Source organism: Dermacentor silvarum, chromosome 1, assembly GCF_013339745.2.
Source record: "Dermacentor silvarum isolate Dsil-2018 chromosome 1, BIME_Dsil_1.4, whole genome shotgun sequence".
Taxonomy (NCBI): Eukaryota; Metazoa; Arthropoda; class Arachnida; order Ixodida; family Ixodidae; genus Dermacentor; species Dermacentor silvarum.
Window position 1 is genome coordinate 318,200,093 of NC_051154.1, and position 17,848 is coordinate 318,217,940.

The 17,848-nt window shown below is 47.1% G+C and overlaps 1 protein-coding gene across 7 annotated transcripts in view; it reads right to left on the reverse strand.

The window, feature by feature from the left end:
* Positions 1 to 17,848, reverse strand: part of LOC119437313 (2-oxoglutarate dehydrogenase complex component E1) — a 565,962-nt gene that overhangs the window by 443,849 nt on the left and 104,265 nt on the right. For all 7 annotated transcript variants that reach the window (XR_007464942.1, XM_049660429.1, XM_049660428.1 and 4 more), the window contains exon 18: positions 11,692 to 11,817. Coding sequence is in view for 6 of the 7 variants with exons in the window: in XM_049660429.1 (XP_049516386.1) it covers positions 11,692 to 11,817 (126 nt within the window). In the remaining variant the exon portion in view is untranslated. The remainder of the gene's footprint in view (positions 1 to 11,691; positions 11,818 to 17,848) is intronic.

A 17,848-nucleotide genomic window follows, 5' to 3' on the forward strand; every position in this document is an offset into this window, starting at 1 on the left:
GCTGTGGGGGTGAGGGACGCCGCGGGAGGGACAGACAGAGCTGCCGGCAAGAAATGCTTTGCATTTAAGAAAGTCGGTTACAACTTAAGAAGACGGGAAAGGCCCTTGATTACTGAAGCGCAACAGCCGATAGCCACTGCGAGTAAAGAAATAGTCCTGCTGACGCGACTCGGCCCAGCTCGAAGCGCGGGTTGCCATGTTCTCCGTCGGCGGTGTCACCGGCCGTCCGGCTCATGACGTCAGTCGAGAGTGCACGCCCATTGGTAGATGGTCCTGTGCATCAGCCTTTGAGGGGCAAATGCCGCTGCCATCTAAAGTTGTACATGACTATAGATGGCGAGAGGAGGCGATCGTGGAGGTTTACGGCGGATTTCATACTCGTAGCTGGAGAAATTTGATAAAATGGCCCGGTCCCATGTAAGGCTCGTCAAAATTGTGGCAAAAAAGCGCGGCCCTCACATGAGTCTGTACGTTGGTTATATTGTCTATATGAATTGTAGTAACATTTACTTACTAATTAAAATAACAAACATCGTGTAATGCATGAACCATGTAAACCTGTAATTATCTCGCTGGATGACCACAAGCAGTCGCTATCACAACGCTGGCATTATGAAGAATGCCAGCAGTGGGGACGAACGGTTCGTACAGCCATGCGATTCACCGCGACTCCGAAAATTAGATTCATCATTATCTGCATATCTTTAGGTCCACTACAGGACGGCCTCTGCCAGCGATCTCCAATTACACTCAGGCTATGCGATCTGCAACACTTGGGGCGCGGAAAAACTGCCTAGGAAGGAAGACAGCGTGCATGAAGTTAGCAGACTTCCCCGCTCGCCCTTGATTATTGCACCCCCCAATGATTACCAACTACTGGATACAGCACGCGGGCCGCGTAAGCGTCGACCGTGCACAGTCATTCGCAGCTGCAGCAGGGCTAGATGAGAAGACGCATTCTCTCCTCCTCATGCGCACATTTGATCACGTGACCTCCAACTACCCCAATATTGAGCGCGTGGAAAGATAATGTCCATCAAGCCGCCATCCTTTTCGGCTCAGCGTTACGGGCTTTTTCTCGCACCCACAGTGTATGGGTCGCTCACTCATATGACTTTTGGACTAAATACAGAATATCAAGACGAAGACGACAGCGAAAATTTGCCTGGAGTGTCGATACAATTGCTGTCGCACTAAAAGGAGAAATAGAAAACAGGCGTCGAGCTCGCTTCTACCACGACTACGGACGTTGCAATGTGCACCGGCTGCAAACACAGCATGAACGCCAACGACAAAACCAACAGTGGGCACATCGCTTATCGGTACTTCGCCAGAACCCGTCTGACGCTGAAAAGGAAGTGTAGTTTCCACCGTATAAGCACAAGCGGAAACATAACACTAGGCACGCAGGGAGACAGCACAGGCGAAGCGACCAGCCATCTCGGATGGCCCAAGCTTGAACTCGGAGCAGATTAACTCCAAAATAAAGCACGTGACCCCGTATGTATGGCAGAGGCAGGAAAAGTAGGAGTTGAGGACCCGTGTGCTCTAGCTGCTAGGCAAAAGAAGACTCCATGCCGCTAACAAGAAGGTTCCTCAGCTTACACGTTTCCATAAGCGAGTGACATGTACCGCCAGAGGTTCTATGAAGTACTTGACACAGTGCTGTCTTCGTTACACAACAGGTATTCACCTGATATGTGGCAGCATAAGTCCCACATTGAGCAGCTTGCCATAAGGAAGTTCTATGGTGATAGCGTTCTAGTACGGTGGCGAACTCGAACCAGGATGCCCGATTTTGAACACTGATATGCTGCTTGGCATTTTAAGCCAGCTGAGGTCGGCATCATTGCACACATTCGAGGACGTCGTGCACATGTTTGTGGGGGGCAATGGCGAATACCGGTGAAACCTTTTGCCGGAAATGACCAAGCTAAAAAAAATTGCGTTGGCCATACCGGTCTCGTCGACCACATCCGAGAGGTCATTTTCTTGCCTTCGGCGACTGAAAATGTACTTGCGGTCGACGACTGGACAAGCCCTTTTGAACCATCTGGCAATTTTGCACGCCCCACAAAGTAATCTCCCGCAAAATCAATTTGAATAAGATTGCCGACGACTTCATTTCCAGATCAAGTGCCCAAACGAACACTTTTTCAAGGATAGTGAAATCATCGCATCAAACAATGAACTTATGTCTTTAATAGGAGAGAGAAAGGCACCAACTTATAAGTTGAAGCAAACCAGCCGGCTTAGAAAACAACGCAAAAAGTTATACAAAGGAACGAAAATGGGGTACATAACAGCGCAAGCAGAGTGAGGGCATTTGGGTAAGAAAAGACGCGTGGTCGCGCTATTTGTAAAGCTCCCTAGTCTACTGTGCATTTTCCTTATTAACTTTTCGTCATATGCTGCATTTGCCACTCAATAACACAATCCACGCTGTTCCTATATTTGCTATCGAGTCCTTTCGCACTTTTCAGATATCGCTGTCTTATTTATTTGTTAATATGTTTATTTATTTGGGCACCTGATAATTTTTACTCTATAATCCTTTATTTTGCCTCCGGAAAATAAACAAAACCAGTGGCATAAGGCATGCTTTGACAAGTAATGAAACTATGGCATTATGGAATCACATTATACTTATGCTAATAATTCTAGTCATAACTTGTGTTCAGAAATTGTTATACAGTAGAACCCCGCTGATACGTTTTTCACGGGACCGTAAAAAAAAACCGTAAGAGCCGGGAAACGCAAGAGCCAGGAAACAGGAAAAATTGAGAAATGGGAGTAGTGTTGAACTGCACACACTATTATTTTAATTCTTACGTGCGACAAAAAGTAGTTTCGCCCGACAGCCGAAGTATCGATTGCGATGAGCTATACAAAGTAAGAATAGTAGTTTTATCGTCTGTATAAACTTGTAAACATTCGGTTATCAACTAATTAACAAACATGGTGTCAGCGACCACAGGCAAACATGAACACATCACACTCGATGAGCGCGGACACGCGCAGTTAAGTGCCGCTGCAGAAGCGAGCGAAGTGACCTTCGTGCTGTTGCTTATCGCTTCAACCCAAACTGAGCGCCGAGAACACGCAGCACGCACAAAGCCACGAGCCGCCGACACCCCTACACTGCGTAGAATCTGCCCCCACGCAGATCGCTTTCAAGATACGGCCCGCGGGGGATAGCGGGCAGCGTTGTGCTCTGGCATCATATTGCATGGGACCGCTCGCGCCGCCGCGCAGTATGATGCCAGAGCACAACGCTGCCCGCTATCCCCCCCTCGCTCCCTCGCTGGTGCCTCGCGCTTCCTCCCTGCTTTTATTTCGCGCGCGAGACGCGGTCGTCGGCTCCCCTCGCACGCTTTCACACGCACATACAGCATACGGCGCGCGGCGACGTACGCTGTATGTGCGAGTGAAAGCGTGCGAGCGGAGCCAACGACTGCGTCTCGCGCGCGAAAGAAAGCATACGGTGCGCGGCGACGGCATTATCGCCCTTGGACTTTATACAGAACATCTATGAGCCAAAACCAATTTTAGGGCCGCAACACGTCATAGACATCATCTTTAGATAGCGAAAGCAGATATCAAAGGCCATACTTTTGCTGGCGGAAACCGAAAATACATAATAAATGTCGCCCCCAGCACTTTGGGCGGCCAATGCCATCGTCAAGCAACCAAGCCAAGCGACATGAAAAGTCAAAATGGCCGCTCGGGCCGGCGCGGTGTGGCAGTTTGCAACGTATGATGCGGGAACGGTCCCACAGTTGCGACGTAACAGCGGGGTTACCAATGCATTGGGTTCTATGGGAGCTGTGCCGGGACCGGCCGAAAACGACGTAACAGCCGGGAAAACGCAGCACCCGGGAACGTAACAGCGGGGTTCTACTGTATATTGTTTAATGTTTCTATATGTTATGTCTTATCTTCTCAATAACTGACCTTTCGTCAGAAAAAGATTTCTCGATTGTATCTTTGTATTAATTTTTTTACAAGGCGTTCCATTTCTTTTTCATAGATGTGTACTTGTGCGACTTAATGCAGAAAACACATGTATCTTCCCAACGTGTTTAACTGAATCCGCTTGTCACATGGCTCAACCAAGAGACGCTAGTCTCTTGGCGGTGCTAGGGGACTCGGGCTGTAAAACTAAATTGTCTCCTACTCTGAGGTTTTGCACATACTCATATAAGCTCACAATCTTTCGAGGTCACACGAAGTTTCCAGTGTAACTGTTATGAAAGGTATTATATATATATATACACACATATATAATACAACCAGCTTTCCAACCCCCCCCCCCCCCCACGTATGCATATGTATGCATACATGGGGAGGGGGGCCGGAAAGCTGGTCACCATATTGCTGGTGGCTGGAGGCCACCAATGGAAACTGAACCTGGCAACGTTCAACACGCGCACCCTCTCGAGTGAGGCTAGCTTAGCAGGACTATTTGAAAAATTCTCAGGCATTGCCTGGGATATTATTGGCCTTAGTGAGGTTAGAACTGGGGAGGCTTACACAGTGCTGATTAACGGCAACGTCCTCTGCTACAGAGGTCTTCCAGATAAGAGGGAATCCGGGGTAGGATTTCTAGTATATAGCAACATAGCGGGCAACATTGATGAATTCTACAGCATTAATGAGAGGGTAGCAGTCGTAATAAAATTTAATCGGAGGTACAAAATGAAGGTAGTACAAGCCTACGCCCCAACCTCTAGTCACGATGATGAAGAAATAGAACAGTTTTATGAAGATGTTGAATTAGCAATGAGAAAGGTGCAAACTCACTATACTGTAGTCATGGGCGACTTCAATGCAAAACTAGGGAAAAAGCAGGTTGGTGAGCAAGCAATTGGCAACCACGGCATGGATTCTAGGAATGCAAGAGGAGAGATGTTAGTAGAATTCGCGGAACGGAATAGGCTCTGAATAATGAACACCTTCTTCAGGAAACGCAGCAACAGGAAGCGGACCTGGAAAAGCCCTAATGGAGAAAGAAGGAATGAAATAGATTTCATACTCTCTGCTGATCCAAGCATAGTGCAGGATGTAGAAGTGTTAGGTAAGGTAAGTGCAGTGACCACAGGTTAGTGAGGTGTAGGATTTCTCTCAATTTGAAGAGAGAAAGAGTGAAATTAGTCAAGAGGAAACAGGCCAACCTAGAGGCAGGAAGGGTAAAAGCAGACCAATTCAGGCTGGTGCTCGCAAACAAATATGCAGCTTTAGAAAAGGAAGATGAAGACAACATAGAGGTGATGAATGAAACCGTAACTAGGTTGATCTCAGAAGCCGCAATAGAAGTGGGAGGTAAGGCACCAAGGCAACCAGTAGGTAAGCTCTCCCAAGGAACAAAGGACCTAATGAAGAAACGGCAAAACATGAAAGTGTCAGACTTGCGAGATCAGATAGAATTCGCTGAACTGTCGAAACTGATCAACAAGAAAAAAGTAAGGGATATCCGAAATTATAACGTGGAAAAGATTGAGGAAGCCGTAAAATACGGACGCAGCATTAAATCAGTAAGAAGAAAGCTTGGTAAAGGCCAAGGCAAGATGTATGCACTGAATGATAAGCATGGTAATATCATCAGCAATTTGGATGACATAGTAAAAGAAGCGGAAGAATTCTATACTGACCTGTACAGTGCCAAAAACAGCCAAGCTACTTTCAAGCTATAAGTACCTAGGAGTGACCCTTAACAATACACTATCGTGGAATGATCACACAACTAACACTTGCGCTTCAGCCTTCCGAAAGCTATGCCTGTTGAGACACAAACTTAAGAAAGCCCCATCTAACGTTAAAATGCTATGCTACATCTCCCTAATTAGACCTAAGCTGGAATATGCTTGCATAGTTTGGGATCCGTACACAAAAACTAATATCAATAGTCTTGAAAGAATTCAGAGAAAAGCGGTCAGATTTATATTTAACAAGTTTTCCAGATGTGATTCCCCCACCGAACTTATGAAAATTAACAACACTGAACCACTCGAGCTTAGAAGAAAGAAACAGAGACTTGAATTCCTTAAACTACTTCACACCAACAATTTACCCCTTGACCCATCTGAACATTTATCGCAGTTAGCAACCAGAACTACACGCCACCGCAGACATGATGCATTAACCCCTTACTTTGCAAGAACAAACACATATAAGTTTTCTTTTTTTTCCTCGAAGTGTAACCGAATGGAATTGTATAATTGAACCCACTTCCTAATCATGTAATTTTATGGTTCTGTTTGTTTTGTCTATCTGATTTTCATTGTATGTACCATATGTCGCCCTCCCTGCTTGGACCACGTGTCCGCAGTATTTAATAAATAAAAAAAAAATAAAAAATTCGAAATAGTGATGAACCGGATACAGAGGCTCCTTCTATAACTAGCGATGAAGTTAGAAGGGCCTTGAAAGACATGACCAGGGGAAAAGCTGCTGGAGAAGATGGAATAACAGTAGATTTAATCAAAGATGGAGGAGACATCATGCTTGAAAAGCTTGCGGCCCTTTATACGCAATGCCTCACAACTTCAAGTGTACCAGAGAGCCGGAAGAACGCCAACATTATACTAATCCATAAGAAGGGAGACGCTAAAGAATTGAAGATATTTAGACCCATTAGCTTGCTTTCAGTATTGTATAAAATATTCACCAAGATAATTTCCAATAGAATCAGGACAACACTTGACTTCAGCCAACCAAGAGAACAAGCTGGCTTCAGGAAGGGATATTCTACGATGGATCATATCCATGTCATCAATCAGCTAATCGAGAAATCTGCGGAGTACAATCAACCTCTCTATATGGCTTTCATAGATTATGAAAAGGCGTTTGATTCAGTAGAGATAATAGCAGTCATAGAGGCATTGCGTAATCAAGGAGTACAGGAGGCATACGTGAATATCTTAGCAAACATCTAAGAGGATTCCACAGCTACCTTGGTTCTCCACAATAAAAGTAGAAAGTTACCTATCAAGAAAGGGGTCAGGCAAGGAGACACAATCTCTGCAATGCTATTCACTGCATGCTTAGAAGAAGTATTCAAGCTCTTAGACTGGGAAGGCTTAGGAGTGAGGATCAACGGCGAATATCTCGGCAACCTTCGGTTTGCAGATGACATTGTCCTATTCAGTAACAATGGGGACGAATTACAGCAAATGATTGAGGACCTTAACCGAGAAAGTGTAAGAGTGGGGTTGAAGATTAATATGCAGAATACAAAGATAATGTCTAATGGCCTGGCAAGGGAACAAGAATTCAGGATCGCCAGTCAGCCTCTAGAGTCTGTAGAGAAGTACGTTTATCTAGGTCAATTACTCACAGGGGACCCTGATCCTGTGAAAGAAATTTATAGAAGGATAAAATTGGGCTGGAGTGCATACGGCAGGCATTATAAAATCCTCACTGGGAGGTTACCACTGTCGTTGAAAAGTATACAATCATTGTATTCTACCGGTGCTAACATATGGGGCAGAAACTTGGAGGTTAACAAAGAAGCTCGAGAACAACTTAAGGACCGCACAAAGAGCGATGGAACGAAAAATCTTAGGACTAACGTTAAGAGACAGGAAGAGAGCGGTGTCGATAAGAGAACAAACGGGGATAGCCGATATTCTAGTTGACATTAAGCGGAAGAAATGGAGCTGGGCAGGCCATGTAATGCGTAGGATGGATAACCGGCGGACCATTAGAGTTACAGAATGGATACCAAGAGAAGGAAAGCGCAGTCGAGGTCAGCAGAAAACCAGATGGGATGATGAATTTAGGAAATTCGCAGGTGCAAGTTGGAATCAGCTAGCGCAAGACATGGGTAAGTGGAGATCACAGGGAGTGGCCCTCATCCTGCAGTGGACATGAATAGGCTGATGATGATGATGATATTTATGTGAACGATGTTCGGTTTCGGTTTCTGTGTGTCGAGTTGGACAATGAGGTCACTGTCTAGGAAGCTTGGTCACGTGGGCCCACAAAGCTATGACGCACGCACTGCTGCATCGTCTGCTCTCGCACACACGTTTTGTACCAGCACAGGCAAACAAAACCACGCCGAGAGTTGTCACGGCTAGCTTCGGCAGCTCTGATTCCGACTCTACGGCTGCGTCCGCTGCGGCTCACTACACTCTCTCGAGGCTCTCTAGGCTTGCCCGGAGCTGTGGGCCACCGCTCATTGTCCGTCACTCTAATGTGGTATGATGTCACTACAACTTTCGTTACGCTTGCAACACAGTGACGTCTGTGTCAATCGTGCTAGCGATGGGTCTCAATCGCAAGAACGAGCATTTAGGCACTCTTTTAAAGCGAATTAAAATATATTTTAAATGCTTGATGTGTCCAACACTTCGTGTTGAGTGTCCTTGCACACAGAGGAAGCCTATAGCAGGCTTCTTATAGCCTCAAAATTTGGTGTCTCAAACACTTCAAGTACAGTAAAAGCTCGATGATACGATCACGGCTAATACGAATTTCCGGATGATACGAATTTTTCTGTGGTCCCGGCCGAGCCCCATTACTTTGCAACGTGCTGGAGAACGGTTGTTACGAATCGATTTTCGGCCTGCGTCGGTTGATACGAATAAACGCCGCCCCACTGACGGCCGCGAAAGAGAACAGCACGCAGTCACGTGCTTTCTCCCGTTATCTTTTGGTGCGGAGGCGTGGACGCGGTGCCGGACAGCGCGGACTCCGCGACTGGGCGCGAAGAGTTTGAAGCGGTGGCGCTTTTGTACTTTTCCTCCTTTTCGGCGGCCGCCCATTGGACGGAGTGGCTGCTGTGCTTCGGGCCGCGTTCTTTGTGTTTGCGCCATTTTACCTAGTTGCAGCGAGCTATGTCTACTGAGATAGGATTCTCTACCGAGATAAAAGGACATTAGAGACTTTTTCTTCAAGAAATAAATGCTTTTTACGTACATGTGCCTGAGTGAGTTCACCTTTGACTCTTTAATTTAGCTACAGTCGAATCTCGTTAATTCGAACACGCTTACTTCGAACATACCGCGCACCGACAATGCTCTTAGCAGCGCGCCAAATCACGCGGCGGCGCCTCCGACCGGCATTGCTCCGACACCGCCATAGAGCAAAAGCTCAGGAGAGACCCCTCAATGCCGCTTGCAAAGGAACGGGGAAAAAAAATAAAAAAGAACCCGCGGCGGAAATTTCACCCTCTCTCAAATTGCAAGGTCGCCGTTTCTGCATCGCGCCGGAACAAGCGTCTACGTGCCGACTAGAGTGTTCTAGACAACCGTATTCTAGCACACACTAGTGCCGACGTCTCAGCCACGCGGATAAAATGGCAGTGAACCCTTCTCCTCTATTTTCTAGTCACATGTTGACCTTGCACGCTGAGGCAGCAGAGCAGAGGGAAGCAGCGGCGGAGGCGCAGTCAGGCCAACGAAACTGCTCACGCCCGCAAACGCTCGCTTCCCGATAACGGCAGAAAATGAAACTTCAGGGAGTGGCTAAAATAAGCTGGCGCCAGCACGGTGGCGGGCGCGCATGGAGATGTGCGCACGGAGTCGAAGGTGAAAGAGCTACGAGGGAGTTGAGAGGGAGGGCGAGGGGAGCCACCGAAGCGGCGGAGTTGACGCGGCCAAATCCGCATCCCTGCCGCCCTCCTCCCTCACCTTCGACGGTCTCCGCGCGCACCCGGCGCACCCGTGTGCCGGCGCCGCCCGCTCCCTGAAGCTTCGTTTTCTGCCGTTATCGGGAAGCGACCGTTAGCCGGCGTGGGCACTTTTGTGGCCCGCGATATTTCACGACTCGCACCGTTCGTGCATCGTGCTATGGTGCACGAATACTTCAAAAATCCGTCCTTTTAATTCGAACAAATTTTCGGGCCCCTTCGAGTTCGAATTATCGAGATTCGACTGTAGTTTTAATTGTGTTTCGATGATACGAATTTCGGCTAATACGAATATTTCTCGTGACCCCGTGAGATTCGTATCATCGAGCTTTCACTGTAGCTAACGAGGCTTTTAGAAGTTCCCTTCAGTGTTCTGCACAAACACCCAAGAGTGTTTGTGCAGAAGCTGTGGATGGTGAAAAGATGTATAGAAACTAAAGCTGCAAGAACAGCAACCATGTGAGTGTACTTGAACAAACATTTTGCTTTTATGTCTGAGTTCCGTTAATTTCAACCTAAATGAAAATAGTGCACGAGTTCATCAAGTTACGTGGTAGATCAAATTGAATGAAAGGGGAAGATCTCTGAATTTTGTCATACCCCTTAATCAAAATCCATCCATCCCTCACCCCCCCCCCCCCCCACACACACACACATACAAAAAGATATCTATGCTGGAGGTAGGATTACACGTAGCACAATGTTCAAGTTGAAATACCTCTCCAGCACTGGCCTGATGCAAGGACATGGCCAGATCTGTGGTGCCAAGACCAGCTGCTTCTGGACTCAGATGCACCCAGACACATAGCAGTACATACAGTCGAACATCGCTACAACAAATGACCTGTATGATATAATAAAATATTTCGTATGTCCCAGCCGAATCCAAATCTGCCAAGTGCATTGTGAACGCCTCTACAGCGAAGTTACCTACACAATGAATTTTCCTGCACAACGAAGGAATATAGGTGAGCCTGAGGGCTTATTTCTTGCTTTATAATGAACGCACATAGCAGCGCCACCACTTCCCCCTCTGTTGCCGCCACAGAATGGCAGTGCACACAGGAAGTGCAACCATGCGGGAGTATTTGGACATCACAGTAGAGCTATGGCGAGTTATTAAGCAATAAGAAAAACCAGTTATGAGCAAAGCTAGTGCAAGCTGTCCAGCATAGGTCCTAGTAAAAAATTTTCTTCATAAAACGCGAATGACACTGAAAACAAAATATAAATTTTCTTTTACAGAGTGTGCAATGATCTCTCTAAAGAGGTTCCTAGCAGAGCATGATAGCACAGTGGCCAGGTAGCTACTACGTATTTTGAAGCCATTGGGAAAGCACTGTAAATAGTACTATAATGGGGGCTATGACAGCATAACTTATCTTTGACAGTGCAAGCGCAATAACACAGGGAAAAAAAGTGAAGTATTAAAAGTTAGGCATATATTTTTACAAGTTGGTTTTGTTCAGGTCATTGTATGCACCAGATATGTTCCTTGCTCTTATTTGTTAATATCTTTACCAAAGGTATTCCTTTTTCTAAATGCTTTCACAAGGTTAAATCAATCATTAGATATTAATCAATTGATCAATTCACACATCAAGTAACAGCCCCTCTGTTTCTTTTCCTCTATGCAAGACAGTTCTGATCTAGAATCTAGTTTAACTCATACAACAGTCTCTTTTAGACATAAGGGCCCGTAGGAAGAAGGCTAGTTGACTGCTCAACAAAGCAATTAACACTGTATGTTCCATTTAACTGCCACAAAGGCAACAACTAGCTGTTATTAGTAAATGACAGCCATGGCTGAAAAGAAAAAAAAATTGACTTGCTGCAGCATTCCATGGAGCATACGTTCAGAAACCTCAATAAAAATTACTAATGAAACTATCAAATAGCAGTACAGTCTCAGCACTTCATTTGGGGGTTTCCTAGGGTCTAAGCCCAGCAATGGAGAGGATGACGTGTTGCCCGGCAGGAACCACATGCATCCATTGAGAGCACAGTGAAACCAGTCCGCTGAAAGAAAAAAGAATGACTGCAATGCCAATACTCACTGGTTTCCTGAAGGGTAAGGCAATCTGCCTCCGCAACACATGGAAGTAGTTGGCAGGCGTCGTGCAGTTGGCAACAATCATGTTGATTTCGTTCAGCTGACGTGTGGGAAAGTCCTCATCGATGGTCTGTCAGCAGAAGAATGCAGAGCCACAACTGAGAGGGGTTGCCACTCATTCCTCCCAAAGCAATGGAACGCTGTACTATGCGTGCAGAATTTACAAAGAATGTCGTTTCGTAACCTAACTCGAATCAATCGGAAGGCACAATGGGTGCACCTTCAACTGTGGCACTTGTATGCATAAGCATGGCTGTTGCCCGCCCCTTAAAATCCCAACAGTGCAGCCCGACCTCAGGAACGTGCTTCATTTACTTTTGCCACAGATAAGTACAGTAGAATCTCGTTTAATTGAAACTTCAAGAGGAATGGAAATGTATTTAAATAAAATGGAGTTCGAACTAAGGAGAGTCCCTTTAAATATAGCACCCATCAATTGTGTAGTACGCAGCATAAAACCGCATAAACGCGCAAGAAAAGCGAGTCATGGCCACCCTGTGTCAAGTAAACTGCAGCAAGCAACTCGCTCTTCGATGTCACACTTCGGGCACATACCCGTCCGTGTAAGGGTTGCACCCCCAACTTGGCAGCCCAAAATTTGGAAAAATGATTTCCAACGGAGAAGCAATCCTGTTCGGTGCCCCAATGCCGTCCGCACGCATCGGCGAATTGTTGCACGGTGCGTACTTCCGTGTGCCACTACTAGATGGCAAGAGCTGCGCGTTGATCTCTGACGCAATGGTACATCTGGGGATCCGGGGTGTGTACAAGTCAAGGCTGCGCTGGCACCATTTTGACCAAAATGTTTGGCCCAGTGTAAGGGCTGCACCTCGTCAAAATTGTGAAAAAAAAAAAATGCTGGCTCTCTCGTATTCGAGAGTAGATGTAAGCATGAAATGGCTACCGGCAAAGCGGATTGGTTGGAGATGATACTTGCCACAATTTTAAAATGGGTATAGTGCATGTTAGCAAGGGCACGGCACACCCCACCCCACCACACAACCATCCGCGGCGCGCCGGACACTGTTGGCCTAGTCATGCATGCCACAGAACTCAGACTGCTGGCGCTGAAAAGAGCACAGGGAACCCTGTCTCAGTGCCAAAACATGACAATAAAGTGTATGGAGCCCTGTATCTGCTTTTTGAACGTCGCTATTGGAAGCGACAAATAAAACTTCAGCATACTAGAAGTTACAGCTTCAGTGATATTTGTGAACGAACATCAGGAGGAACTCGGAAGCAATATATTTTGTAACTTGTTTGGGCAGTGACTAGCGTATGTAATGTGGTCCTGTACAAAGGGTTGGGGGCCAGAGACTACATTTTCTTAACTTTTGACTGGTTGCCCGGATGATCTCGTTTGGTTCTCGTAACGATGCCTGGATGTTCTCGTTTGAGTGCCCGGATAACAGCTCTGGCTTATGGCTCAAGGTCACTTGAAGGTCGCCGACGAGGCTAAAAGCATTCTATGCTTAAAAAGTGCGGCCCTTACATGAGTGTATACGGTACTTTACATGTCAGTAATCATTAATCATAGCTCTAACACTTGAGAACTCATTTGTAAATCTCAGATAGTATTAGTTTTGGCCCATAAAAACTCCATAATTAAATCCTTGTTATTTTTTAGTATTAATGCAGAAGGATTACTCTACGCCAAATGCCCTAGCTGTGAACTCAATTCTCTAGAAGTTCTATTTCCCCAAATGTGGCCTATTACTGCACCTAGGGTTCGATTTGCGTTCTTAAAGTCTTTCTTAGAAAAAAAAATTATTTGTCTGCTCGAGTGTTTTGATGGCATGAAGTAAAATGAAAAATTGAAAGAAATATATGTTTGATTTCAAGAGTACCAGCCATCTTGTGGGCAATTTAGAGAAATTATGCTTTGACATTTATTACTGCATTGATATTTGCTGTATCTATCATCAAATATAGCAAATATCAACCGCAACTGGAATGTGCCGCTATCATTTGGAATTCGGATCAAGAATACCTCAACAACAAACTCAAATCGCTACAGAATAAGGCTGCTAGATTTGTCATGAAAAAATATTCTTGCTACTACAGCGTAACTGATATGAAATTATCTCTAAATTTATGCATGCTCAAAAAAAGACTTTGTTACAGTGTTATCTCACTTTCACTGACTACAGTATAGACCACTTAAAACGTAACGGCTTATAGTGCAGGACTGGATATAATACGGTCTTTTCAGACTCCCGTTAATTTTCCCATAGCACTCTATGTATACGCACAACGCTTATTGTGCAGTTGCAGGAAACGAAATACCGGTTAAAATGCGGCTGCCTGGAAGTTCGTCAGTCAACCGAAACGGCGAACGCTTCCCTAAAGCTGCAGTATACTCCGACGTAACGCGCGCGTCGAGCTCCGCAACGTCACAGTGGCAAACAACCAGCGTCTCTACTCTAACGACACGATGCAACCGCCGTGTCTGGCGCCGTCGGGGGCGTTCTAATGTTGTTGGCGCATGAACAGCTCGGTTCCTATATTTCACCACGCGCCGAAAGCACGTATGCTGCCGCAACTCTCTGCGCATTATCAAGCATGGTGTCACGCGTGCACAAGCAAACATGCATCTCACTCGATGACCGCGGATATTCGCTGTTGAAATGTTGGAGTGAAAAAGCGCGGCAGCAGCAACGAGCGAATTGGCCTTGGTGCTGTGTCTCACATCAACGCGAACTGACCCGCGAAAACACAGTGCACGGCGGACTACGCCTCCGTCTCAGTTGGCTTTCAAGATACAGCGGCCCCAGTGCTCAGCTGCTCGGGCCGCCCGAAGTACAGCCCCCTCCCCAACCGGAGCCTTGCGTGCGTGAGATTGCGCCGCGATCACCGGCTCACTCTCACACGGGTTCACTCGCACATGCAGCATACTGTGCGCGGTGACGATTTTATTGCCCTTGGACTTTATACGTAACCTCACGGCAATAGCAACGGCAACGGTAGAAATGCGCCTGCAGTGTCCGTATAATTGCTATCGGAATAAAATTGTTGTTTTGTTTATACAGTCGAATCTCGTTAATTCGAACACACTTAATTCGAACTGCCGGTTTATAGTAGAGTCCCGCTACAACGAAATTCACGGGACACGCGAAAAATTTCGTTGTGGAGGAACTTCGTTGACACGAAATTAGTGTGTACAGTTAAACCTGCTTATAACGAACCTCCATATAACGAATTCCTGGATATAACGAAGTTTTTCTATTCCCCGCCGTTACTCCCTAGAATCACATGTATTTGAGACCTCTACGTAACGAAGTGGCAGCGGGAGACCCCCTCGAAATAACGAAATTTTCCCGCCGACAACCTAGAGATTTCGCCCCAAATTTTGTCATTTTTGCACGAGCAGCAACCGGAAGCACCTTCTTCGCCGCGGCGGAATGCGAAGCAAGCGCACGTGTGCGAGGCAGGCCTGCATCCCTCGACCCGGCGATCTTGCCGCCGCGGGCATGACCTTTCCCCCTCCATTCATTCGAACCTGATCCTACCGCTTGCTGCAGCTGGCCTAGCCCGCCAAGATGGGACTCTCCTTTTCCAGTTGATGTTGCCGACGCGAATGGCAGACGCTGGGACACATCACATTCGATGAGCTCGGACACACGCTGTCAAATGCTGGCGGGGTGTGGAAGCGCCGCTGCAGAAGCGAGCGAAGTGACCTTCGTGCTGTTGTCTATTGCTTCAACACAAACTGAGCACCGAGAACACACAGCACGCACAAAGCTACGAGCCGCCGACGCACCTAACTGCCTAGACTCTGCCCCAATGCAGATCACTTTCAAGATAAGGCCCGCGCGCCCACGTGCCGCCGCGCAGTACGCAGTTGATGCCAGAGTACAGTACAACGCCGCCCACTCTACCTCCGTCCCTCGCTCCCTCGCCGGTGCCTCGTGCACAACGAAAGAAGGCGCGCTTCCTCTCTGCTTTTCTTTCTTGTGCGCGCGAGATTTAGACGCGGCCGTCGGCTCCCCTTGCAGGCTTTCACTCGCACATACAGCATACGGCGCGCGGCGACTGCGTTATCGCCCTTGGACTTTATACGGAACATCTATGAGCCAAAACCAATTTTAGGGCCACAACGCGTCATAGACACCATCTTTAATTACCAAATACGGATCTCAAGGGCCATATTTTTGCTGGCGGATACCGAAAATACGTCATAGTTGTCGCATCCGGCACTTTGGGCGGCCTATGCCATCGTAAAGCCACCAAGCTAAGCGACATGAAAAGTCAAAATGGCCACTCGGGCCGGCACGGGGTGGCAGTTCGCATCGTATGATGCGGGAACGGTCCCACACTTGCGACGCAACAGCGGGGTTACCAATGCATTGGGTTCTATGGGAGCTGTGCCGGGACCGGCCGAAAACGACGTAACGGCCGGGAAAACGCAGCACCCGGGAACGTAACAGCGTGGTTCTCCTGTAAAACTATACGACGCCATCGTGACGCTCGCGGTTCGTTTCCGATGCCTCTCGCTTGTGGGTAAACGACATACGTCCACGCATCCAGTACCTGGTGCGACATTCCAAGGATGAGTGCTTCGATGAAAACGCAAAACGGGTGCGCGTTACAATCGAGGGCGCGTTAGAATCCGAGTAAATACGGCAAGCGTTTCTTTTTCGAATTTTCATGCCGAATCTGCATATAACGAAATCCTCTTTATAACGAAGTTTTTCGGGAATTTGTCAATTTCGTTATATCCAGGTTTAACTGTATATACGTACGCCAAACGGCAAAGCCGCGAACGAAACTGAAACCATCGTCCGGGAAATTTTCGCGATGGTGTGGGGGCAAAGATTGAGACGTACCGAAGGCGGTCAATAAAGTGTCAACTTCACGAGAGAATGCATTTCGCGCCGCTGTTACAGCATTTTTCGTACACTGCGGCTGACACCTAACCCAACGCGTGTGCCCGGCCGATCACAAAACACTCAATTTGCGGCATATGCAGTCGCAATGAAGCGGTTTGAAATATCACGATTTCATTGCATATTTATGACAAAGTCAGAAAACTTGGCAAGCTTGCGCTTACCGGAAGTTGCCAGAAGTGGGTCAGCCTGGATTTCTTACGCTTCACGGCAAGCAAAGGCGTTACTGAAGTCTCACAGTCCGTTAAAAGAGCCATCTCAATGTCATTGTCGTGGGTTCTGATAACTTTTAGGATGAGGTCAAAAACATCCATTACTTTCAAAGCAGTCGCCGGAGTCACTGTGTCTAGCGGGTTGTCATTTTCCCCAGACGACGAAACGTTGGTATCATGTTGAGAACAACGGCTGCGGCGCGGCCGCCGTATCTTGAAAGCAATCTGCACCGTGCACAAAGTGCGCGCCCGCGCTATGGTGGCTAAAAGGGCCATACCCGCACGGTCCTCATCTTAAAAGCGATCTACGACGTGGGCAAAGTGCAACTAGTGTCGGTAGAGTGGTGTGCGCTGTGCTTTCGACGTTTAGTTCGCGTTGAAGCGAGAGACGGCACAAAGGTCAATTTGCTCGCTGCTCCGCGGTCGTCGAGCGAGCTGTGTTCATTATTACCTGTGCGGGCGTGACACCATGCTTGATAATTTAGTTAGTAAGCAAATGTTTACAAGTTCTTACGGCTGATTAAACTACGATCCTTAGTTCATATAGCTGTCTACTAATCTGCTATCGCAATCGATGCTTCGCCTTTCGGGCAAAACTGCGAACTTTTTTCCTTCTGCTTTCTGCCTCGGCGATCATATGTGCCTTCTCGAGAGAGAGAAATTTACGCTTCCTTGTTTGGCATAGCCAGTTCGACCGGACACACACCACAGAAAACGGCACCAATTGTGGTGATCTCGTGCAGTCTCACGCAGGTGCGTGATGACCACGCATGGCTATGGATTGCAGTGGTGTAAATCAGTACTTTGAACTTGATTTCATTCGTGAAAACCTTGTTCAAGCGGACATACTATCGTCACAGCTTTGGAAGGGCCTACCAATTTGACTACTCGGTCGTTCCAATTTCAATTCAATCCCAGGTAATTCGAACGCAAAAGCATTTGTGACAGTTAATTCGAACATACCGTGCACCGACAATGCTCTCAGCAGCAAGCGCGCCAAATA